Below are 23,374 nucleotides of genomic sequence, written 5' to 3'. Positions count from 1 at the left end.
TTCAACGAAGCCCTTCCGAAAGTCAATATCAAAAAAGTGGCCATATACCTCTTTGTTCAACTCCAAACACAACAGGGTACTCAACCTAATATATTGAGTCCTAGACCTACATTCTCACACTTTTTACCTGCCTTACCAGATATGTTCTGTCTCAACTAAAATCATGAAGTCAACCCTCCCATCACGACTGATCCATCAACCAGAACTTTAAACCACATACAGCTTCACCCATGCCCGTGTTTGTTACTCACATCTCCAAAGACCTGCCTTCCGCTGGTGCACCTGCCCCGCCCATCCAATCCCCTCTTCTCTTACAAAAGAATTCCTTTTCTGGCGCCCAGGCCTTCCACTCTTCATCGGACAAGTCCAACACCCCAGCCATAATGGCGATCTTGTCTGGAAAGTCATCAGGCATCGTATTCCATAGTCTTGAGCCACATTCTGAACAGAAAGATCGATGGACTGTCCGCTTTGACTGTGGAGATTTGTCGATGTAAGTCTTGACTGAGTTCGGGGCAGTGAGTGGTGAAATCGTGAATTGCTAAATGCCGTTAGCGTTTGTCACAACTTTGAAGTTGGAAGGGACATACGGAGGTGTTGCAGAAACTATTTGATTGGAAAAGTGATCCCGATACTTTCTTGCAGCTGATGCAGTGGCAGAGAAGACGCATCAATGGATCGCCTGAGATGGAGAATTTGACGGCGCCACATAGACATGACCCTTGAGTCTGGCTGGATGCGGTGACTATCTCCGCCTCTGAGTTTGAAGGTTTTGAGGCCACTGTGGAGTCTATAAATGAGTTTTGGGTGGAGTTTGTATGATGTTTGAGAAGAAAGGGCAAAACCAAAGCCTGACTATGGTTTTAATATCGTAACTTATTGGTTGTTGCCTGATACCAGATGACTGGAAAGAGAGAAACGTAGCGACTTGTCTTGTCGATCGGCTCATTCTGGAAGCTTCTCATCCCGATGTGAACACTGCATGAGCCAAGCTCACTACTTACTCGATAAATCATATCAGATCGTCACAAGCGCATACGGAATCTGTTCTAAGTCGTTCTATGTTTCTGTAGAAGCTCGGTCAAGTTGTAGCAATTCGATTGACTTCTTCAAGAACAGAAAATACTCAAGCCATAGGCCCCTTTGTTACTTGCATTTATTTCCCACGAAACTGGGATGGTAACTAACGAGCAGTGTGTTTTGACCCTGAAAATGCGGGGTACTCGAGGATTTTCGCCAAATCTCGTCCTGAGAATTGACGAGTAGGTGCTGGGCAGGCCCGCCCCTACTTCCATATGTTAAATAGAGCATGAACGCCATACCGTACCATATGCACTTATGGTAGATACATGTAACGATGTCGGTTTGAAGATTCAATTCTTGATCATGAAGAATTACTATCCATTCCAAATTCGGTCATAACTCCCGCTCATGGGACAACAGGCCATTCTCAGAAAAGACTTCGAGGTTGGCTCTCTCATCGAAGCAGATTCAGTCCGAAATACTGTCTTCGAGAGCAATCATTGAGAACCCAACCAAACCCTAAACTAATGCTCCGTATCCCGCTATGCAACAATCACAAGCTGATCGCACAGAATCAGACTTTTTCTTCACAACCATGCTTCGATCCCTCTTTGGCTCGATTCGCTTCCCTCTCCCTTTCCAAGTCCGCCAACTCCTTCTCCTTCTTCTCTTTCAGGTATATACAGAACCGACTACCAGCTCTTATCCTATCACCTTTCCACAGAAACAAGAACGGAACAACACACATCCCCAAACTCAAGAACCCCAACAAACTACTAGCCCACGGCACACCTAATCGTCGATACATAGGCGTTGCCGCAAAAGGCAAGACCGCGCCAGCAAGACTCCGAGCACAGCTCGCAGCCGCCATGGCAGACGCAGCGAAGATCTCATAGGCATCAGTCAGGTAATTGAGCAGCGCCATGAATATCAGCACGAAACCACAGCCGAATGGCAGACCAGCTAGCATGGGAACCGCCCAGTGGACATCTTTATTTGCTGTCCAACCAAGCCAAAATAGTGCGATAACGTACATGGGTCCACCTACGCAGGCGAGTGGGAGACGTCGAAATTCCTCTTTGTGTGTCCAGGGTTTGTCCTGTGCTTGTGCTTTCCGTAAATAGGAATCGTACCAAAGGAATACAGCAATTGCTGCTACCGTCCCTCCACCGATGGGTAGAAACATAAGGCCAGAGACACCGAGGGATTGGCCGTAGATATCTTGGAAGATGATCGGATACGCCTCGAAGTACATGTAGAATATGCCGTAGGCTAGCGAGAGATAGAGACAAGTTGCCAGAACAATGAGCTCAAAAAAGAGCATACGAAGTGGTCGAGTAAGCGTTACGGTTGCCATCTGCTTCCATCCTTTCTTTTCGAGCTCGATGGGTGCGAATATGTTTGGATTCCCAGTCGTTTTGCGAAGATATGCTGCGCGGCGAGCGAGGAGAATTGGTGCGTATGTTTCAGGGAGCCAGAATAAAGGGATCCAAGATACGCCGGCGACTATGAGCCCTATCCAGAACACCCATCGCCAGCCTATGGTGGGTGCTGCGAAACCTGATATTGCTGGTGCAATGATAGGTCCGATGCAGGTCCCCTACTGGAGTTAGCGAGAATAATATCTAGGGATGAGGCGACTTACGCCCATGAATGTTGCCATTGCCCGCCCTCTCGTTACAGGATCATTGTAGACATCTGCGTACTGGGTAAGTGTTAGCAATTACCATGGAGAGAAGACATTTCTCCGGAAAGTTTTGAAACGTTGGAAAAAGTAGATTGTGGGCTTCCCCAATACATACCATTCCACCCGTCACAGCAATCGGACTGCTAGCATTGATACCCGTCAAGATACGGAATATCAACAGTGCAGGATAATTGGGTGCTAATGCACATGCCATAGTGCAAATAGTGAAGCCGAAGAATGTAGCAATCATGATGCCTTTCCGCCCGTAGGACTCGGAAAGTGGCCCGAAAACTACTGGCCCAACGATGTATCCAACAAGATACATGGAAATAGGTAGAATTTTGGCGTAGGAAGAGGTTATATTGAAGTATGTACTGATATCCGGAATTGCATTGGATGGCAGGGAAGAACCCATGGTACTGTTTACTACAACCAGCATGCCGATAAGTACGACGTTGACTTTCCGTCCCTGAATATTACATCAATATGTGATTTAGATACGAGAATACATTGAAATATGATCTACCTTGGACCAGTTGTAAGGATTTTCCGGGTCCTCATCGTGCCAGGATACTATTTTCCTATCCGTAGGAGCAATGCTGGAAGAGTAGGAGTCGGGCTGCGAGAACTTGTTGTCTGCTTCTTCCAGGTCATATCTCCGACCGGCGTCCGCTTCGTCAATTCCAGATACAACTCGTGATAAAGCATTGCGAGATTCTGAATATCATCGTTAGCACATACTTCTGAGGCATTCCCTCCCCCGCACCTACGCTGTGATTGTGGGGTCCCAATAAGCCCCACATCACTCGCTTCTCTGCTCCTTGACATCCCGAACTCTACTCAAAGCTCAAAGTTATGAGCTTGAGTAGGATTATATCGAAAGAATAGAAACATGAAGCCATTGACGAAAGCAATTCCGAGGACGGACGTCAAAATTTCTAGCATGCAGAAGTGGGAGTTGTGACAAGTAGCGGAATCTGCAGCGGCCATGAAGACCACTACCCGATCCATGGGCTCTAATTCGTCACTTGCAGCCTTGGAAGCTGGTAATCATCTTTAACCCCGCAAGCGACGACTTTTGGACGATCCCGAGGTGCAAGATGTTTGCTCCATTGGTCCTGGTCTATGCAAGATGCCGATAACCGTATTTTGGGCAAGCCAGAGGATGATTTCCGCCGGGTATTGACCATTCTTGAGGCTTGGCATACCATAGAAGGCTGAAGCTTAATAGCCGAACTTTTGAGAAGACTTACAAGGCTGTTGAGACTGTACCTTGCGGGCACTTGCCTGCTTGTGCAGAATCAGAGAATGGACTTACTAGAATCCTGCAATGTTCGTAGCTGCCTTAATGCTCTCGTCTGAACAACAGACATGCTAAGATAACTGAACTGCAGCGTGGCCCCAGAGGACTTGTGACATGCAGAACACGAATGGGAATCACGCTTTGCCGACATCGGGAGAAACTCGAGCATTGCGGTCCTGAGCCTTGCTCCTGTCTTTCGACCACCCCTCTCAAGCAGTGTAACTGGACCTTGTTGTTCTTGCTGGGTATCATTATATTCTGTATCCACCCTCCCTACGTCTCTAGGTTGATGCTCTTTCCGAACCTGCCATACAGCTCCACCTTCAATTGATCCATTTCCTCCCGTGTCGTGCTCAGCTTCTCCTCCAGTGCCGAAACATTCTCATCAATCTTGCTCGTCGAAGCCTCTAGCATTTCTTGGACTTCGGAGAGAGGCAATGAGATGAACGAATCGCCGATTTTGTAGCTAGAATCATATCAGCTCCTGGCTTGGCAGATAAATGTCGGGAGCAGAAGCCTTACGGGATCTTGTCGTCTTCATCTGCGAGCTCTAACTCATTCGAGATGTCGTCGAGGTCCTCTTTCTCTTTCTGCATGCCAGTTGTCAAGCTCCGTTCGAGCGGATCTCGCAGATTCACAGTTTACGCACATGTTTCGTCTTCAGCTCCTCCTCAAGTGCAATTTCCCTCTGGTGTAGCCGGCTGAACTTATTGATCTTGTCCTGGTCCTCTCTCCGAACTTCCACTTCATCCCCTCCGGTCGCGGCCTCGTCTTCTTTTGTTAACTGTATGGGAGATTGTCAGCATTTGTAGAGAGCCTGCCAATAGAGATATGGGAATGCCCATACCATTCGGCGCTGCATGGTTGTGTGATGTGGTGTTGACGATGCGGGGTTACTCTCCAAATTGAGCTTTGGAGCTTTAAGCTCTCTCTGCAAACAGAACAAACATCTAGTCACGTGTCGTGTCCCAGTAGGTAGGTACCTTCACATCGCTGGGATCGATTAATACCCTCCAGGCGTAAATGTAAAGATCTCCTGCATGAATGACTGCGACCATTATTTTACAGCAATGTAGCTCCAAGGCAGCTCAAAGGTTGGTTCTTTGTTTACTCTGACCTCCCCCCTCCTTCGCTTGCTTCAACTCGACCTTAAGCGACGAGCTCCTTTGCTCAAAGCAATGTCGATAAACTATATAAACATAAGGGTTCCTATTTCTGCTTCTAAAGCTCATCGGTAAAGGCAATGACATCTTTTTCTGACAATGCTTCGACTTGAACTGAAAAAAGAGGAATACAAAGCTCCTTTGAGTGCAACTCGCCGGTTCAAAATGATATCCAACAACTCGACTACAAGGGGTTTTCCGGATCGGAACACGTATCGGTATCTACATTTCAGTAAAACTGACAAAAAGCAACAGCAAGGACATTTACTCTGCCACCCGGATCCCGAAATCTGATAACTCGACACGTGACGGAGTGAAGGGCTGTCCCAATGCGAAATCTGCGGTGTCTCGATCCATCTGCATCACACAACAGGGCCATTGAAAAACATTTGCTGCACATCGCAACTCTTCGCTTGACTCATGCAGAGCTGTCAGATGAAGCAGCTTGGCTCCTTTCCTCACTTTTCAACACGATTATCTGGTGGTTTCCGTGCAGCTTCAGTACAAGCGGATTCCGACTTTCCAGTTTCACGTCTGAAGCCCAAGCCTTGCCATCAAGCCTCCATGAAGCCATGGAAAGGAAAGATAGTCAAGCACCCAGTAAGAACTTTAACAAATGTGGTCATGGAGAAGTCTCCGTTGGATTATGGATGCGTGCTTTTGTGGCAGTTTCACGAACTCTGTTTCGTTTATGATTGGCTTACCAGGCTATTCCCAAGCAGAGCATCAAACAATTTCAAAATCACACATATTTCAATGCCCCAACAAGAAAGCTCTTAAGGCGTCAATCTAGACGTTTCGAATTGGAGAAACAGCTAATCTAGCCGTGATGGTCAGAGCAAAAGGATAGAGTTGCCCTCCCTGGTTCTAGCGTTGTCAATTCATCCCCGCCTGATTGGCAGTCGGGGAGAGAATCAAGCCTGTCAAGCTCCCTTGGCCGCTTCAACCCCGCTGCTATCCCTGCTATCAAAGCCACCTGTACCGGCCGTCCTCATGGTCCTGCAGCTCTTATCGGCTTTCTATTACGACTTTCCTCAAGCTTCGTGGGGACGATCCAATGATCCGTTCGATCGGCAGTCTAGGTCGATGATAGTGGCATGGGCTTACATGGCACAGCAGCCATCTCTCCTGATACTTATTTGACTTGCGTCCCAAGTGGCACGATCGACCTCGAAATTCTATACTTTGGCAAGATTTCAGCAGTTCATTGACCACCAAGCTCCAATTATGGCGTCCACAGTTGCCAATAGCACAGCTCCAGATCTGGAGAAGAGTGCAAGCAGACTCTCGCAAGCGAATGTTCCTCCAAAAGAGCTCCTGGCTGGTGAAGCCGATACAGAACTGCTAGGTATGCCAATCTTTTCTCCTTGTACAAGGCGAGGTCTAAGCGGAAGTTAGCAAAACTCGGATATAAACAAGAGCTTCGTCGTAACTTCTCCATGATCGAAGTTTTTGGTATCGCATTCAGTATCATGGGCTTGCTACCGTCTATCGCGTCAACACTTGCATTCTCTATCCCTGCTGGTCCAGCTGGGATGGTTTGGGGATGGTTCCTCGCATCAATGTTTATATTTGTAGTGGCTCTTGCTATGGCGGATCTTGGATCAGCCATGCCAACAAGTGGGGGCCTCTATTGGTGGTACGTACAGCGCAGTTTGGAGACAGCTCAGTACTAAAACGTGCAGGACTCATTATTTCGCCTCCCCAAAGACGAGAAATGCATTGAGCTTCTTGGTGGGGTATTCGAACACTCTTGGCTTGGTTGGAGGACTTTGCAGTATCGATTATGGATTTGCATTGATGTTCTGCTCTGTGTAAGCCATTTTCTCTCCGGGCTTCGTCAATTCGTTCTAACAGTACCAAGTATTGTGATCGCTCGTGACGGTGAATGGGCTCCCAGTAACGGAATTGTGTACTCGGTCTTCCTGGCATGTGTCTTGTGCCACGGAATACTCGCATCGACTTTGTCCAAAGTTATGGGGAGGCTTCAAACTGTTTTCGTGGTAATGAACCTCATCCTCATTGCTGCAACCATCATCGCCTTGCCCGTTGGTAAACACCGCTCAAGCGAACGAAATAATGCCAAATTCATCTTCACCCATATCGAGAACTTGACCACTTGGCCAACGGGGTGGGCTTTCATGCTCGCCTGGCTCAGTCCCATCTGGACTATTGGAGGTTTCGACAGCTGCGTTCATATGAGCGAAGAAGCCGCGAACGCAGCCAAAGCAGTCCCTTATGGTATTCTGATGTCTGTTGGTTCCTGCTGGATCCTTGGCTTTATCATCATGATTGTTCTCGCTGCTTGCATCAGTCCTGACCTCGAATCTGTCCTCGGATCTGCATACGGCCAGCCCATGGCACAGATTTACTACGACGCCATCGGTAAGAAAGGAACATTAGGTCTCATGTCCCTCCTCTTCATCGTGCAGTTCCTCATGGGACTGTCAATCCTGGTTGCAGCGTCCCGGCAGAGTTGGGCTTTCTCTCGAGATGGCGCGCTCCCATTTTCAGGTTTCTTCAGACCCATCTCTAAGAGATTCGGATATATCCCACTTCGAGCAATCTGGGGCTGCGTTTTCCTAGCGGCCGTTCTCGGGCTTCTCTGTCTCATTGCTCCGGCTGCGGCAGCAGCACTCTTCTCTCTCGCAGTCGCAGGAAACAATCTTGCATGGGGAACACCAATCTTCTGTCGTGTGGTCTGGGGTAATCACAAGTTTATCCCAGGTCCCTTTTATACCGGCGACAGATTTTCGAAGCCCATCGCATGGCTTGCTATCACCTTCCTGGTCTTTGGTATTACGCTAGCTATGTTCCCGAGTGGTGGTCCGAACCCTACTGCCGAGTCGATGAATTATACTGTCGTGATCAATAGTGCCGTCTGGGGAGGTGCTCTACTTTACTACTTTGTTGATGCGAGGAAGTGGTTCACTGGCCCCAAGACGACTGTCGAAACCCAGGTCTTGACCCTTGAGCAGCAGGCTGTTATGGCTGATGAAGGGGTGGACCTGACAGCTAGCAAAGAGATATCTGCTGGTGGAGCTCACAGCAAGGATTTTAAAGGATCGACAAGCGAGAAGAATGACAGCGGAATAGACTCTGCTTAAAAGGTCATCTAAGGTGTGGAGCAAGATGGAAAGCCAGCGACATGTAATTCAGCGACAATGTAACATTTCTGCAAGTACCACTCGCCCAAAGTATACACGTTGCATCCAGCCGACTTGAATTATCCCATCTTAAGAGCCAGTAATTGAAGCAAAAGCACTGTTCCCAGATACTGCCCCTCAAGAGTTGTGGTGATTCCACACACCGATTTAGAGAGCGGCGCTGCAACAACAAAAGCATTACCAAGAGACTCCGTATGCGACAAATCAGACATGTGTCAGACTAATATGGTTCACTCAAGCCCATCGCACGATTCGCGAGCAAACCTCGTACGTACGCTCACGCGAATGGTCTTTTGCAGTGGAACACATGTCAGCTTCCATCTCTAGAGTCCTCAATTTCAACTTTGCCGCCCCTTCTTTCACCGCTCCCAGTGTCTCGCATCCCGCCCTGGTAATGAGCTACCTACTCCTGTCCGAGCACCACCACAACTCCGATGGAATGCCAAGACTCACGCCCGAAAACAATGTTGAAGAAGATAAATATTACTGATGAAGAGTGTTCAGTGGAGTCAGCGTTCTTGGTATGGGTTTACAGATAGCGTATTCAATTCTTTGCCTAATACATAACGGCTATCCTGATTGATGTTGTGCTTTGAAATCCCCCATGCTGAGCTGCCTTGGCTATCACTGGTAATTTAAGATTTCTCAAAGAAATAGAACCGCAATCATAACTTCTGCGTGTAGAAACAGCTGGCTATTTAAGCATATAGGTGACTTTCATTCAAGTTTTCAGCTTCTTTCTTCCGCAAAACCCATTTGATCGAGGTCAGTCAACGGATCTGAGTTGAAAGTTGCCTGGTAAATGATGAGAAAACATTCGTATCTGGTAGACAGTCGTACCCAAAGGTCCTTCCGATATCATTGAGTGAGGGGTCTAGTGACAAACATAATACTGTTTTCCTGTCGTGGTGCTGACTGGCCGTGGTGAGCATCATCAAAATCAACGACTTTAGGCAAATTTGGTACCCTCCATGAATACCACAATCGCTCAAAGTGAATGCCAACTCAAATTCAGAGGCTATGACGCGCCTCGTCCTGAGAAGTGGTCTGTTACGCCTTCCTTCTTCGATTCAGCTATTCCCAATGTGGACCCTTAAGCGAGTTCCTTTATTGACTTGTCTGTGCCCCGTTCTTGACTTACAAAATACCAACCTTGGCCTCAACGACATCCACTATATTTCCTTTAAGGCATCATGAAATTCAAGAAGAGTACGATTGTCATTCCTGTCATCACGGCAAATGAAGTTGCAGATTTTCCCCATCGCTCTGCAACTTCTGCCGAGGTTTTCGTATGGATCAAAGGTCACTGCAGCAAACGGATACTCTCTGGCATAGCTCTTACCGAAGTACGAGACCTCACTGGCGAGGCCATATACACATTCCGAGTTGATAATTTGATGTTTATGTTGCGAGCAATGGGGCTCACAGGCTGCCACAGTCCCAAAGCTAGGAAATTATGCGGATTTATCATCGCTGCAAGAAGACTCTTGGTACCTGCCCATGTCCCATACCCTTTTACCACATTGAGAATACTCGGTTATATTAACGACTCTTATCCACAGACTGGAGTGCATCTCGCCAATGGAACACAAGATGTCGCGTCAAACCTTCCACCCGCCGAAGAGCGTGAGGATAATGCTGGACGTTCGAGATCGGCCACTGCTGAGCCTGCCCCAGAAATCCCACCTTCCCTACCAGTCCAAGGACCTCAGTACCAAATACCCCTTGAGATTGGAATAGCCATGAGCTGCAATCTCCTCCCCATCGAAGCGACTGCACGAGCCCTTCTCCCTTCCTCAGCCTTTCCCACCCACTTCACGAGACCTGCATCCGCCCACGAGAGTGACAACGAAGGAGAATAGAGAATGCAAACGGCGTTTCACTTCACAAATCAAGCAATGTTGGCTCCGGCATGGAGCAAGAAGATGTTTCTTACAGCGATAGTGGATCGACTATGAGTTACCTGGAAATGAATTACGAGGAGTATGAAGTGTGTGAGGAAGAAAACGTTATGCACGATGAGGAATACATTCAGGTGAGTGTATTTCAACGCATTCTACTGCAGGATGAGCTGCAGATCAGACTTCTGACAGAGAATAACAGAGCCTGTTCGACGAATACCAAGAAATGACCTCCCTCGAAGATCGCCGAAAGTGGGGACTCACTCCTTACGACGATGATACCATACAACAACAACTCTCGGAGAGCGAACATGGAGACGACGATGGCTACAATCTTGATTCAAGACTTGACAGTTTCCACGAGCAGGGAGTCATAGGCGAAGACACTAACGATGACGCTGACGATGAGAGATCTGAGGATCAATGGGAGACTTACGTCCGCAACGAGATGTTGGCGGCAAGAGGTGAAAATAGATACCAGGATTTCACTGGTAATGAGATTGCCGAAGACTTTACTTATTACGAAGACGCCAACGTTGGAGATTAGGATGAAGGAGATGTTTATGATCGCGCAGTACAGTCGGGTAACCGTACCAATGGCAATTCTACACTTCGGGAGTTAATGGAGGAAGAGGTTGCAAGTAACGATGAACATTTTGAGAGCATTGAGAACAAGGAAAACAAGGAACAAGCGAGAAAGCGTGCTGGCAGTAAGACATCCACCAAGCGCAACAAGCGTGTCAGACTTACTGAGAAGCAACAATAAGCACGCCGCCCCTGATAATGGTCGAGAAAAGTGTGCTGTTGGTGGAACACTCTGCGACCTGTTTGATGATGATTGATGCTCTTGACTTCTTGGAATGCTTTTATTCGAACTCTAGATTGGAGAATAAACCGTCCTTCTGTACTGCCTATTTTTTGTGTTGTGGCTTGGTGCGGAATGTTTTCTGGCGTTTCTGAGGCTAAGAATCAGGGACACAACGGACGATTAGCTTTTCAAGTTTGAATAGAGAGCTAGGTAGGTGACTTTACATTTAATCCACAACTGTCTGTACTCATATTTACCAAACTAAATGTGTGACATGTATTATGATGGGGCCCTTGGGGGATAGGACTGCAGCATGTTCAAAGTCGATGAACTTTCTCAAGACATCTGGGAACAGACTGCGACGTAGCCAAGACCTTGACCTCCTCCGAACGGAATTATAATACAGAAGATAGCCGCAAATACTTGGAAGAGCAGCGGTTTTAACAGCAAAACCATGTTACATTACATGTTTTTAATCTGCAGCAGCTGTCCCTGCTTCAGATTTTCGGAAACATTTCAATCAAGTACTTTATGGAAGCAACAGGCTAGCTTTTCTTTCTGATACTTAGCTCTATATGAAACATTAAATAATCGTCACACTCTATCTCTGCCTCAATCCCGACTGCATTTGTATTCCATTACTCCTTCTCCTCCCGAAAATCGAATGACCACTTTGCATCATCACGCCATGGTATATTAGATGACCTTTTGAACTCTTCTATCAGCCATCATGGACTTGATTTGTTACTCTAGAGGGTTTGGGGCTTCCAAAGGGAGGTATTTGTGATGGCGATGTGTGACGGGGGGATCACTTGCGGAGTTTGAGGATAGAAAGTGCTTTGATGGAAAGTCTGCCTTGGCAGACATAGAAAGGAAATTGTTTCCGGGGTTAAAATTATGGCATTTATCTTAGGTTTAAAGGAGATCAGAGAGACTTTGGTATCTGAGAAGGTAACTGGGTCAGTTTTGCCATGCCTTGGACTTGGAGTAGGTGACCTGCCGACCTATTACTATCTGTCTATCAGTTTCGGCCATTTGCTCATTGGTAAACAGGTGTTTATATACGAATGAGTATTGATCGTAATGTTCCTTGGCTTTTGGCTGTTACTGCTCTGGGCCAGAGCTGTAATGAGATATCCTTGGCATTGTAAATTAAGCGAAGCCCAAAGTCAACAATACCTGCAGCTGGGAACAGCATCGAGCATTTGCAACGAGCAAATATTTACAGTACTGTAAAATTCATTTCTACTTAAAGTTGGTCTGTTGCTTACAATATTTCTTTTCTGGTCAAGATGAACATTTGCTACGGAAGTGTAAGGGAGGAGGTACACGTGAAGAAGTTTCCAATTTGCTGAAGAAATGGATAATGTAATACAAAGAGAGTGCCAAGATCTATTCAAACTGTGCATCATCAAGATTTGTCGGATAGTTGTACCACTCTACCATTTATAGACATTTTTCTGTTGGTACCCCGAAGAACTCCCACACCGTAATAGTCTAGACACAGAAACTGGCCACTTTTAAAGGTGAACTCCTGTGAGAAGAACACAATCAACGACCTAGCCGATAAGACATATCAGGCAGCTACGCGATTGCTCATTTATACGTGACTTTCAAATTCTCATAGTCAACCTTTTGTCTTCGAAGTACAACAGAACATCTCAACAGTCAAGGCAGCGCGTCTCCGCTAACTCGTCCCTAAGATGTCCCTTGTTTCTGCAGAGACACTTGCACACAACAACAACAAGGTCGTCACCACCCCTTTCAAGACAGTCCACAAACACAAGCTTCACAGGTTTCCTTTCAGAAAGTCTTTCAAACCGACTGACAACCTGTGCGACATCGAAGAGGGGGAGATACTTGGTGATGGCGATGAGATCAGACCAGGCTTGAAAATGCCTTCTTCTTGCCTTGCTTCTGAGTTTGAACCTGATGACGAGAAGTTCGATCTGTTCTTTTCCAATATCCCTGATCACAATGCAGCCATTGTAGATGTCAAGGTATTTGAACCACTTTCCAACATCTTCTGAAAGTTTGGAGCAGTTCATCTATCAGACTGTATCTGGATAGGATTCTTACTAAGTTTCCTTCTAGGATTGGCTCAAATTGTGGTTTGACGCGACTCTTCTCAATATTCGTCACGTTCCCAATTTCCTCGCTTCTATCGCTATGGATGGCAAAGCACTCCATGCTATTCAAGACTTTCGCTGGATTGAGAACTCTTTGAAGAATGGCAACCGCATCCCAAACGGCGACAACATCGAGTGGCTTCCTCAGGATATCGTTGTCAATTTGGCAAAGGTTTGCTCGCTGTTCTTAGGACTAAATATTGCTGTCAACTGACTTCAGACTAGTACGTCTTTTACGCCAAGGAATATGCCAATAGGTCTGACTTCGGACGAAAGCCATAGATGGACGGATGAATAGATGATGATACGATGATATGATGAACGATAATGGTGATTCATGACAATGGACGGTGATGGTAGCAGTAAAGGAGGGTCGACATTCGGACGAATACAAAGTAATGACAAACACTTGGGACTTTCAGAAGTGCTTACATGTGACGTAAGATAAATCCTAGCTTGCACGCTTTCAATTAAGTATCTGATCCCAGGTATAACATGTGTTCAATCTGATTTCGACGTTGCAGGATGTCTTGTGAAGGTGTGAACGGATGGTGGGATAGTGCGACCTCCAGTTGGGAAGGTGCCGTTGCATGGTCCCTTTTTATGTGTCTACAGGGTACAAAACGTCCTATGACATCGCAACTCTTCCACATTCCAAAAACATCACAACATCGTCCTCTGCAATATTTCTGTAATCACAGTGTCAGATACGAGTATCATTGTCAAGCATAACCCGGCTTATACTTCGTCGGTTGCAGCCGCGCTTCCTCCCAGCCAAAATCCCAACTCCACTTGGACTTGTTCTAGCCCCAGAGAAGAATTAACCATGGAAGCCTCCACGATCATCAAAGAATCAGAGTCATGGGATTCTCGCATCAGTCAATTGCAAGCAGCAAAAGCCAAACGCCTGAGCGACTGGGTAACAGTGGAGAAATCCCTCGTCAAGATAGAGTGTTTGTTGAACATGAGTAAGCAAGCTGTCACCGACTGCAGAGCTGAATCTTTTAGAGTCAGGGTGATGATAGATCGTATTGGAGGAGAATATATCAAGGATGAATCGGATTATCAAAGGGCCCTGAAAACGGAAAGCGAAGTGAAGGGTCTTGTTGAAGGGTTGCAGGCGCAGGCTGCTTCATTGAATACAAGAAGTTCGGATGTGAGTTTGCATTCTTTTTTGATCTGCTGAACAGGTGTTGATAAAGAGTTCGCAGAAGGATTTGCCTCCAAATCAACCTTTAGGCAAAGGACTTAGCACATCATCAGCATCAGCCCCAGCCCCAGCCCCAGCTCCAATGCCCCCTCCAAATGCAAGTATAGCAAATTTTGGCGGACAAGACATTCTCTACAAACTCCTCAACGCCGCATACATACTTTTATGGTTATACACTATTTTTGCCTCGGTCACCTTCTTCCGCGCCGCATGGGTGGCTGGAATAATCACTACGGTGGCAACAGCTCCATTGGCATGGAAAGACTCTCTATTGGCATGGAGAAAATCTCTATCCCTATGGAGATTATTCTATAACTATGGAGATTCTTTTTATACCTATGGATAATTTCTATCCTTGTGGAGATTCTTTCTATACCTATGGAACCTACTTTCTCTGTCAAAGCGTGTTTCATACTCAAACTTTAATCCTTCCATATGATCCCCCTCTTCTTCGCCCCCCCCCCCCCCCCCCCCCCCCCCCTCTTTTCTTTCTCTCTTTATCTTTCTCCACGGTAGGTCTCTCTCTACGGTAAGTCTCTCTAATCTCTTTATAGTAGGTCTTACGGTAGGTCTTTCTACAGTAGGTCTCTCCACAGTAGGTCTTACGGTAAGTCTCTCCACAGTAGGTCTCACAGTAGGTAAGGAGGTAAGGAGGTAAGAAAGTAGGAAGCTAAGGTAAGAAGGTAGGGAAGTAAGGAGTAGGAAACTTTAAATATTATCTATAGAACTGAATATGTAAAAATAGAGGAAAATCTATAATTATACATTTATGGATTTATAGATATTTCTATGTTTCATTTTGTATAGTATGAAATCTATGATCATGGAAATATTCTCCATAATTGTAGGTAACGACTCTCTATTCCTATGGAAAGATTTTCTATAAAATACCTCCATATTTATAGAGAATATTTCTATTAGAATAGAGAGCCGTTGCCACCGTAGTGAATTTACCAGGCTGTAGCAGCAGTATGGCTAATTTTCTACAGCTGTTCCGTCCCACTCAGAAGATTACTAGACGTCTCATGTCGCCTACGTCCCGGAATGGTTAGGACAGTCTTTATGGCAGGGTGGCACCTGCTCCGTCTTTGTGTGTGGGTGCTGTGCGGATATATCATGATACAGGTGTTCATGGATAAAGTAAGAGGTCTTCAATGCGACTGGCGGCCGAGGTCTGTGTACTTCACGTGGCTTACGTTCCAGTGTTGGAAGAAAGTCTATGGCTTATTAGGGTGAAAGAGAAGCAAAAATGTTTCGTGGAAAATGAGTTGGTGATATGAACATGGAATGGACTGGAATCAATCGTCAGTTAACGGCTAGAATATCGAAACAATGGATTGGGAAACGTGTGAAAACTAGGGACTGACATCGACATTAGCGACACAGAGTATCTGTAAGCGAGAGGGCTCCTTCAAGGAGTCCAATCAGCATTATTCTTTTAGTTACATTGATACGCACTTTTACTCCTTACCCATGCCAAACACCTCGTGCTAAACCTTGCTGCGCTAATGGATTCAAGTTGAAAATGAAACAACCGCTCCAGAAAACCACTGACTACAAGGCTGTTCAAATGTCCCTTGTGTCCTTGTCGGCACGGTTGATAGAGATGGCCAGCCACACATCCCAACGCGCCAGTCTTCCGCTTATAAGTACAGGCGGTGCTTGCAGCAACTCGTCACCGCGCACTCCCTCCACTTGTCTGTGATCCATTTTCACTCGCTGTTCTGGTCGTCCCGATCCTACTTTCCGCACTCGTGGAAGTCGTCCTCGTTCCCATGCCCATCTCGGTGCCAGTTGCCGTCCTCCTCTCGGACTCCACAACACTCTCTCCACTCTGTCCCCCCACCACTACCCCATAACTTGGCGGTTGCGGATTCATGATCCTCGCATCTAATTCCCACATCTTTAGATACTCCTCATGCACAGCGGCTTCTTCTTTGCGCAGTTCTTTGACGGATTTGCGGCGTGCCCGCCATCTAGTGAAGGGCGTTAGCCTGGTGGGGTTATACAAGCCGAACGTTAGGATGCGGTCAAGAAATGAAAGTATTCTTGAGCGGAGAGATGGATGTGGAACTGAGGAGAGACTGTAGAAGGATGTGTAGCTTGAGGAGTACTTGGATGACAGTGAGGGACGGGGTGGGTCTGACGAGGGGGGAGATAATGTTGGAGTGAAAGCTGGGAGAACGGTGATGGACAGATGAACACCATTGCAGAAGCACGGGTTGGCCCAGCATTCTGTGCAGTGCACGGGAGGAGGATTTTGCATCCTCAAAGCATTGAATGAATGTCATGGAGACTTGAGGCGATTGCCCGGCCTCTATATCCCAGACCGTCGTATGTCCAGAACTTCCTGCATGTATGGTCGATATCTCTTCAAGATTTTCGGCCGCCTCCGACCAGTGAAATAAGAGATGTTTGACGAAGTAGATTCCCTACGGTTCTCAAGCTGGGTCGAGCCATTAATGAACCAAACTGTTGCACTAGCAACCACCAGATTGATACCAAGATATGACATTCAATGCGAATATGTTGGGGAACGAGATATGATGCAATAATAGTAAAATTCAACATAAATGAAAGGTAGCTAGCTCACTTGTTGAATATCATTGTGTCGGCTTCCCCGGATTATTTATTCTGTCGTGGTCGGTGGATCTGGGGTACGCGGGGTAGCTAATTGATGTGCCAAGTGGACTGTACCAGGAAGCCTCTAGAGTGGTAACTGAATCAGGTAGTCTTGTAGATAAGCTAAGAAGCTCAATCAATGAATGGTTATGCCAGAGTTTGATATTGATGGTCGGACTACCACGTCGTTTCTATGGGATGAATCAAGGAAGTAAAATGGTGTAACTCGTCAGGCCATAAACCGTATTGACGAGTCGAGAATCAAGATGTACCAACACCCGCGGTAATAAACTTGACAGGTTTTGGTTGTTAGCGAAACTTGAAGGTCGAGATCAGATTCGAAACGGAAGTACAGAGGGAGTCTTCAAGCTTATGAGACACTAGTCATCAGCTCATGAAAGATTTCTCACGCCTGTGGCTTTCCACTAGACGTCACACTCATCAATCGAAGCCTGACCTCTGACATTAGCTCATCATCCGTCAGTTCCGTATGGAGCTACGAACAGCTTGCAGAAAGGCTAATGCTGACACTAGCCAATAAATACAACGGTCAATCGGGAGCGCGGACGATCAAAGCTTGAAAGAAAGATGGGGTACTTGATACAAACTCGGAAGTGGGCTGTTTGGTATAGAGAGCAGTCAGTCAGTTGTCACTGGTGTGCTGCAAGGCGTGCAAGGGTCGGTTGTCGGCTCCCCAAGTCGGCGTACTTTGAGGAAGGATCCGCAGCCCAAAATGGACAAGAAAGCTGGATTTGGAATTCTGTTTGGACATTCGGCAATGCTTGGTATCCGGCAGTCGAGTGAAGCCTCGGTATTTTGAAAGCAGTTGAAAGAGAAACGTATGATGGGTAGATATCGTGGATATCATTTGACCTCGCCAAGAGCAATGCATGATGCAGCTCGATTATCGCGGCTCGGACTGTACGAACAGTACGTAAAATCCACTCGGGCTTGTGGTCACGGTGACCCGAAGCCAGAATCTGACAGGTGGCTGAAGTCAAAATACACTCGTAAAAATTATCGCCAACTGTCAGCAGGAGGACGTCATTGAAGCTCTCACCGCCAATCGATATCGGTAATTTTGAAGGAATTGAAACCTTTGACCGGGGGCATTCTAGTTTCGAAGCTTGTGCTTACTAAGCGACCCCTCCATACGTTCCATAGGTAGGTCCTCCAAGTCGCGTCACTCAACACGCTCCTGTGTTGTCAATCGATGTCAACATGGCACCACAGTCACCATCTCCACGCTCTGCTTCTTTCCTTCCCAGTTTCCGGCTACGTCCACAGTGGGCTGTTCGAAATGGTACTCCGCCTGCGCAGAGTCCAGTGAATCCTCGGATCGACACGAGTGGGAGGCATGAGGATCATGACCAGTTGAATGGTGATCATGAGGGCCTTGATGAAGAAAGTGACATAGGCGATGAGGGCCTAGATGGAGAGGAGAATGGGGAGGAAGAAGGCGAGGAAGAGGAGGGAGATGAAGAGGACGAGGAAGGAGCGATTGAAGAAGGTGTGTGACTTCATATTACACACATACCCTGCCCATTCCTCAAAGATTGTGAATGCGCGACCAACGACTCGGGCGAGAGGGATATTCACGTTGCATGTTCAAGGCGCGTTTTCATTATTCTCTTAAGTGGGCCAGAGATTCCTCACTCGCATCGTTACCATAGAAAGCCTCCAAATGGCGAGAGAGCTTGCTAACCGCACCCTTCGAAAAGTTCCCATGGAAATAGACTCTCCTTTTGATCCTGCAGCTCTGGGTTTGAAAGAGATAGGAAATCTAGCGAGTTGGACTGTTAGTAGCTGCAAGCCAGGCTGTGGTGTGGATGCATTGAGGGATGATGATACAGGATTGTTCTGGCAGTATGGGAGTCTACACGAAGGCATATACTCTTATTAATGCTGTGACAGATCCGACGGTCCACAACCGCATCATCTAAACATACACTTCTCACGACTCGTCTCCATCCTCTCCATTCGTATCTTCCTCGACTTCGAAGCCGATGAATCCTACACCCCTACACGAATCACCCTTCTTGCTGGCACGGGCTACCACGACCTCATACCGTTTGCAGCACTCAATTTCGAGCAACCGAAAGGCTGGCTCGACGTACCACTGGATCATGTTGGAGGCGGTCCAGATGGCAAGACATTACGAGCGTTCCTGGTGCAAGTCCGCATTGTGGAAAATCATCAGAATGGAAAGGATACACATGTTCGAGGTTTGAAGATCTATGCTCGAGATGATAGGGCTCGTGCTGGACTTGGAGGTTTGTTGGGCGATGAGCTAGCTGATAAGAAGACTTCGTTGAAGGTACAGGGGAATGGAATGGAGAGGACTTGGCTTATTGAGCCGGATTGGATGGGTGAGCCTGAGTTGAGGTAGGAAGAAGACTTGGTTCGGCTTCGGTGTCTGGAGTTATGATACCCATGGAATTTGAGGATAACCTCGGGGATTTGGAAGAAACCCCAGTACCACATCAACTCTTCTGTTCCCTGTTCGTTTGTGCCCTAATATTCCATTGAGATGGCCCCAATGCATCCGGCTCTCGAGATCATAAGTCGTCTCAAGCGGGTGATGTCGGACTATTTGCCCAGATTTATTGGATGATTACTAATGAGACTTCCTGGACGAACGATCGTTTCTAAGCATCCTTTCTTAAGTCTCAAATCATCCCATCTTTCTTGAACTCTATTGTCAATGATATCACACTCACCCCTCACCAATCTCGGCTACAAACCCAAACAACCCGAAGCGGAGCAGATCAAACTAAATAGGCACAATGCCACCCCTCTCATCCACCATCATGGCTCTACAAGGCCTCTTCGGCATTCTCAACGGCGCAGCATCTCTCATCTCCTCTGCTTTACAAAAGAATCTAGAAACGTTACAAATTGATTCTGTGCCGGCTATTCACGCCATTTCATTGGGATCTGTGTCCATTGGGTGAGGGGGCTTTGTCCTTCAAATCAAGATCCCATATCTGACAAGTCCTCAGAGCTTTTTACATCAACGCAGCATACCGCAAGGACAGGCCAATCATGTGGGTTTGTGTCCTTGGGAGAGGTATGGCTGTTCCTGTTTTCATGGGGCATGGTGGACCGTGGAGGAATGTCGCGGCTTTTGAAGCGGTTTGTGGGTTGAGTATCGCGGGTGCGTTGGTGTGGGAGCAGTGGGGGAAGGAAAGCAGAAAGGTTCGGGAAGAATGAGGAATGGAAACAGAGATGTACGTGCAAGCCCCTTGGGGACTGTGTTTGAATCATTCACTTGAGATGTGGCTAGGTTTTGACATTCCATGCTTTCGTTTCGCGTATTCCTTTGTCGTGCCATTGCTCTCTTCGTTCCGAAGCATGCTTTCCAGCTCTTTGTTCTTAGCCAATCTGTGAATGGATATGGCTTCTCGGTATGACTATTACACGGAGTGTCTTTCAGGACTAGCTCACTTACATAGGAAGTTCACAACTCCCTTCATCTGGTCGAGAATCAGGCCTTGCAGCCGCCGGTACTCAACTTTTTCACCTCCCGGAGTAAACAATAACGTCATTCTTCAGCTGTAGCTCCATGTCCAGTTCGTACAGTTACATGCCATGGATCCATCAGACCAGAGCAAATGGCTTTATGAGCCAATCACGCTGCCAACCGAATGGGTAGAATCATATCGTCCGGGTGGACTACATCCTGTTCAGCTTGGGGATACATTCAAGAAAGGTCGATATAAAATCATTAGAAAGCTCGGTCATGGATCTTTCTCGACTGTATGGCTTGCACAAGATATCAGGTAAGAACACGATGCTTCGTCAAGACACAATAGTCTCGCTGACATTGGCTTTTTACCTCCAAGAAAATCAGCATTGGTAGCAGTAAAGATCACAAGAGCTGATGCTCAAAAAGCTTCCAAGAAAGAACTTCGTATGTGTCGCAAGCTAGAGAATGCTGATCGCTCTCCTGGCGATTCCTCCGCCGAAATTCGAGTGGTCAATCTGCTGGATAGCTTTAAGCATACCGGCCCGAATGGTGTACATCGGTGCTTTGTCTTCGAGCCTATGGGTCCTAGCGTTCAGGAAATGTTGGAGGTTCTGCCTCCTTCTTCCTCGTATGTGGTAGTGAAGTCAGTACTGAAGCAAGTACTGCTTGGATTGCATTTCCTGCACAGCAACGAAATAGCTCATGGTGATTTGAATCCTGGGAACATACTTTGTTCGCTTCGAAAATTTACTGAGCATGATAAGGGGGTCTTGTTGGAACAGCCAGCAGAAAGTATTATCTCGGCTCCAGTCCGAAGGAAAGATGGGCAGGGGCACGGAGGTAGCCCTAAGTGTCTTTACATTGCCCAGCCACTCATACAGATGGTAGATCACACAGCAAATCTGAATGTCAAACTATCTGATTTAGGGTCTGGTGCGTACTTCCCCAATTACAAGGTCCCAGATTCCATGACTTGAACATCGTCCAGCTAACTCACACTCAGCATTCCCCTTCTCCAAACCCCCTCAAAAACCCACCACACCAATCGCACTCCGAGCCCCCGAAGTAATCCTCGACTGTCCAATCAGCCACAAAATCGACATCTGGGCTTTCGGCTGCCTGATCTTCGAATTTCTAACCGGATATCCACTCTTCCAAGTCTCCAACTGGTCTAGCATCCCACAACATCAAAAAGACGACGACCACCTCCTTCAGATGTACGATACCCTAGGAAAGTTCCCTGAGTCTCTTTTTGAGAAGTGGGCTCGTGGAGGTAGATATTTTGGAGCGAATATGGAGGTAATCAGGACGGATGTTGGATCGGCGGAGATTGCTGAAGGGGAGATTTATACTGGGCCGAGTTTGGAGGCAGGGTTGAAGCGGCAGAGGCCGAGAGGGATGGATGATGGGGAGGTGGAGAAGGTGAATGTGGTGTTGAGGAAGATTTTGAGGTATGAAGCGGAGTTGAGGCCGTCGACTGCGGAGTTGTTGGAGGATGAGTGGTTTGCGTCAGCTGAGTTAGAGTAGCTCAGTAGATTATCGACCAGCTACAATTTTCTGTGTTCATTAGTGGATAAATGAAGTCTGGTTTGTTACCAGACCCCTAAGTGCAGTCTTGTACTGGTTGGGGTGGCTGCACTATTGATTCGGTGTTTACTCGCTAGAGCAGTTGTTTAGGCTTTGCATGAAAGATGGCGATGCCAAACTCGGTTCCGAGCACACGTTTTGTTTACTCTTTAGATGGTACGATAGGGTTAGTTACGATTCCATGAAGCACGGGGTAATAGAGATAGAAACAGGTAAGCAGCATAAATATTTGTCATTTCTTATAATGGTGAGAGCATTTATCTCTCAAAAGTCCAACGCGGACATTCGCAGTCTTAACTCAGGGAACGCCACGCTCACTATGATTACCACCCCTCCCACTCCTTTCCCAATGCAAAATAATCAAATAACAAACCATCACTTCATCTCGCCCTTTCCTCCATTCGTCATCCTGCTAGATACTGCCCTTCACGCAGTTATCGCAGACGCGGTGATTGCACTTCTTGCAAGCTTTGTGTATCCTGTGATTCTCTTGCTCGCATTCCTAATTCATCTGTTAGTTAATTGATTTTAAGAGTTGAGGAGAATATCGCTCACCTTTCCTTCAACCAGCCCACAGCAATACCACTGAGTCCATGGCGCTTCACCTTTCTTGACATGATCGGCCCAGAATTTGGAGTATTCTTTCGCTTTGCTGGTGATTTTGCTGAACGTACCCGTCGCTGGCTTGGTATCGGTGGATTTCGTGTCTTGAGAAGCCATGTTGGGTTTGTGGATAGAGGTTGGTTTGGTCACGAGTTTGCGGTCTGTTGACTTCCGCCAGCTGTTTCCGAGATTCTCTACCTGAGATGCGGAAGTTGCTCTATCGGTTGAATGGAATATCCGCTTGAGAAGTCAAGCCGTGTAGATGTGGTTGAACTTCCGCGTATTGACTGGTGAAACGTGATGCGATTCACAAGGTTGAATTGTGGGTTATTAAGCGGTTAATTCACTCCTTGAGCAGCCCCTCCAAAAATAGTCGAACGTGAGTCCAGATGCGAATTGAGAACTCGTCGGAGCTGGCTGTGGACGCAAAGAAATATTTTTTCGGAAGCGAGAATTGAAGTGGCGAAATGGGGCTGTACAACACATTTGTCTTGGCAAAGTATATGCTTGCGACAGCAATTGCCCCAGCCACATTTTGTCCAACAAATAAGGCGAATATGTACAGCATCTTTGGCGTCGGTCTTGGTCCAGCCAAGACAACTGGCATCGATGTCCTGAATTTGTACAAGATAATAGTATGCGTGTTTTGCTACACGAAACAAGAAGACCAGCGCCTGAATGGTTGTGCTCTCTTCTAGAACA

General features: G+C 46.9%; 12 protein-coding genes across 12 annotated transcripts; 8 read left to right on the top strand and 4 right to left on the bottom strand.

The window, feature by feature from the left end:
• Positions 1-1,363: 1,363 nt before the first annotated feature.
• ONS95_009984 (uncharacterized protein) lies at positions 1,364-3,606 on the bottom strand. The gene is made up of 5 exons (XM_058503551.1): positions 3,481-3,606; positions 3,237-3,427; positions 2,826-3,179; positions 2,669-2,728; positions 1,364-2,623 (listed from the first exon to the last, which is right to left on the bottom strand). The coding sequence occupies exons 1-5, from the start codon at positions 3,536-3,538 to the stop codon at positions 1,598-1,600; spliced, it is 1,689 nt and encodes a 562-aa protein (XP_058360263.1). The 5' UTR covers positions 3,539-3,606; the 3' UTR covers positions 1,364-1,597.
• A 477-nt stretch (positions 3,607-4,083) lies between these two features.
• On the bottom strand, positions 4,084-5,080 carry ONS95_009983 (uncharacterized protein). Its single transcript, XM_058503550.1, has 4 exons — positions 4,861-5,080; positions 4,663-4,797; positions 4,536-4,603; positions 4,084-4,479 (listed from the first exon to the last, which is right to left on the bottom strand). Exons 1-4 carry the CDS (start codon positions 4,873-4,875, stop codon positions 4,287-4,289), a joined length of 411 nt encoding a protein of 136 aa, XP_058360262.1. The 5' UTR covers positions 4,876-5,080; the 3' UTR covers positions 4,084-4,286.
• A 461-nt stretch (positions 5,081-5,541) lies between these two features.
• Positions 5,542-8,899, top strand: UGA4_2 (GABA-specific high-affinity permease). Its single transcript, XM_058503549.1, has 5 exons — positions 5,542-5,776; positions 5,899-6,524; positions 6,575-6,815; positions 6,862-6,990; positions 7,041-8,899. The coding sequence occupies exons 2-5, from the start codon at positions 6,404-6,406 to the stop codon at positions 8,281-8,283; spliced, it is 1,734 nt and encodes a 577-aa protein (XP_058360261.1). The 5' UTR covers positions 5,542-5,776; positions 5,899-6,403; the 3' UTR covers positions 8,284-8,899.
• Positions 8,900-9,536: 637 nt separating this feature from the next.
• On the top strand, positions 9,537-10,205 carry ONS95_009981 (uncharacterized protein; the record flags this gene model as incomplete). The annotated part of the gene is made up of 1 exon (XM_058503548.1): positions 9,537-10,205. One exon carries the CDS (start codon positions 9,537-9,539, stop codon positions 10,203-10,205), a length of 669 nt encoding a protein of 222 aa, XP_058360260.1.
• A 50-nt stretch (positions 10,206-10,255) lies between these two features.
• On the top strand, positions 10,256-10,791 carry ONS95_009980 (uncharacterized protein; the record flags this gene model as incomplete). Its single annotated transcript, XM_058503547.1, has 2 exons — positions 10,256-10,378; positions 10,447-10,791. The coding sequence occupies 2 exons, from the start codon at positions 10,256-10,258 to the stop codon at positions 10,789-10,791; spliced, it is 468 nt and encodes a 155-aa protein (XP_058360259.1).
• Positions 10,792-12,755: 1,964 nt separating this feature from the next.
• ONS95_009979 (uncharacterized protein) lies at positions 12,756-13,463 on the top strand (the record flags this gene model as incomplete). The annotated part of the gene is made up of 3 exons (XM_058503546.1): positions 12,756-13,052; positions 13,147-13,353; positions 13,407-13,463. 3 exons carry the CDS (start codon positions 12,756-12,758, stop codon positions 13,461-13,463), a joined length of 561 nt encoding a protein of 186 aa, XP_058360258.1.
• A 544-nt stretch (positions 13,464-14,007) lies between these two features.
• ONS95_009978 (uncharacterized protein) lies at positions 14,008-14,737 on the top strand (the record flags this gene model as incomplete). The annotated part of the gene is made up of 2 exons (XM_058503545.1): positions 14,008-14,337; positions 14,393-14,737. 2 exons carry the CDS (start codon positions 14,008-14,010, stop codon positions 14,735-14,737), a joined length of 675 nt encoding a protein of 224 aa, XP_058360257.1.
• Positions 14,738-15,164: 427 nt separating this feature from the next.
• ONS95_009977 (uncharacterized protein) lies at positions 15,165-16,998 on the bottom strand (the record flags this gene model as incomplete). Its single annotated transcript, XM_058503544.1, has 2 exons — positions 15,165-16,367; positions 16,985-16,998. The coding sequence occupies 2 exons, from the start codon at positions 16,996-16,998 to the stop codon at positions 16,067-16,069; spliced, it is 315 nt and encodes a 104-aa protein (XP_058360256.1). The 3' UTR covers positions 15,165-16,066.
• Positions 16,999-18,234: 1,236 nt separating this feature from the next.
• Positions 18,235-19,402, top strand: DOC1 (anaphase promoting complex subunit doc1; the record flags this gene model as incomplete). The annotated part of the gene is made up of 3 exons (XM_058503543.1): positions 18,235-18,523; positions 18,735-18,879; positions 18,928-19,402. The coding sequence occupies 3 exons, from the start codon at positions 18,235-18,237 to the stop codon at positions 19,400-19,402; spliced, it is 909 nt and encodes a 302-aa protein (XP_058360255.1).
• A 397-nt stretch (positions 19,403-19,799) lies between these two features.
• ONS95_009975 (uncharacterized protein) lies at positions 19,800-20,226 on the top strand (the record flags this gene model as incomplete). The annotated part of the gene is made up of 2 exons (XM_058503542.1): positions 19,800-19,963; positions 20,016-20,226. 2 exons carry the CDS (start codon positions 19,800-19,802, stop codon positions 20,224-20,226), a joined length of 375 nt encoding a protein of 124 aa, XP_058360254.1.
• Positions 20,227-20,604: 378 nt separating this feature from the next.
• ONS95_009974 (uncharacterized protein) lies at positions 20,605-22,009 on the top strand (the record flags this gene model as incomplete). Its single annotated transcript, XM_058503541.1, has 3 exons — positions 20,605-20,795; positions 20,859-21,415; positions 21,486-22,009. The coding sequence occupies 3 exons, from the start codon at positions 20,605-20,607 to the stop codon at positions 22,007-22,009; spliced, it is 1,272 nt and encodes a 423-aa protein (XP_058360253.1).
• A 472-nt stretch (positions 22,010-22,481) lies between these two features.
• Positions 22,482-22,789, bottom strand: ONS95_009973 (uncharacterized protein; the record flags this gene model as incomplete). The annotated part of the gene is made up of 2 exons (XM_058503540.1): positions 22,482-22,571; positions 22,625-22,789. The coding sequence occupies 2 exons, from the start codon at positions 22,787-22,789 to the stop codon at positions 22,482-22,484; spliced, it is 255 nt and encodes an 84-aa protein (XP_058360252.1).
• Positions 22,790-23,374: the final 585 nt, after the last annotated feature.

The sequence above is a fragment of the Cadophora gregata genome, assembly GCF_030347475.1.
Source record: "Cadophora gregata isolate MNR1 chromosome Unknown scaffold_4, whole genome shotgun sequence".
Classification (NCBI taxonomy): domain Eukaryota; kingdom Fungi; phylum Ascomycota; class Leotiomycetes; order Helotiales; family Ploettnerulaceae; genus Cadophora; species Cadophora gregata.
Note: the sequence above shows the minus strand (reverse complement) of the source record. Positions and strands in the feature narration are given on the sequence as shown.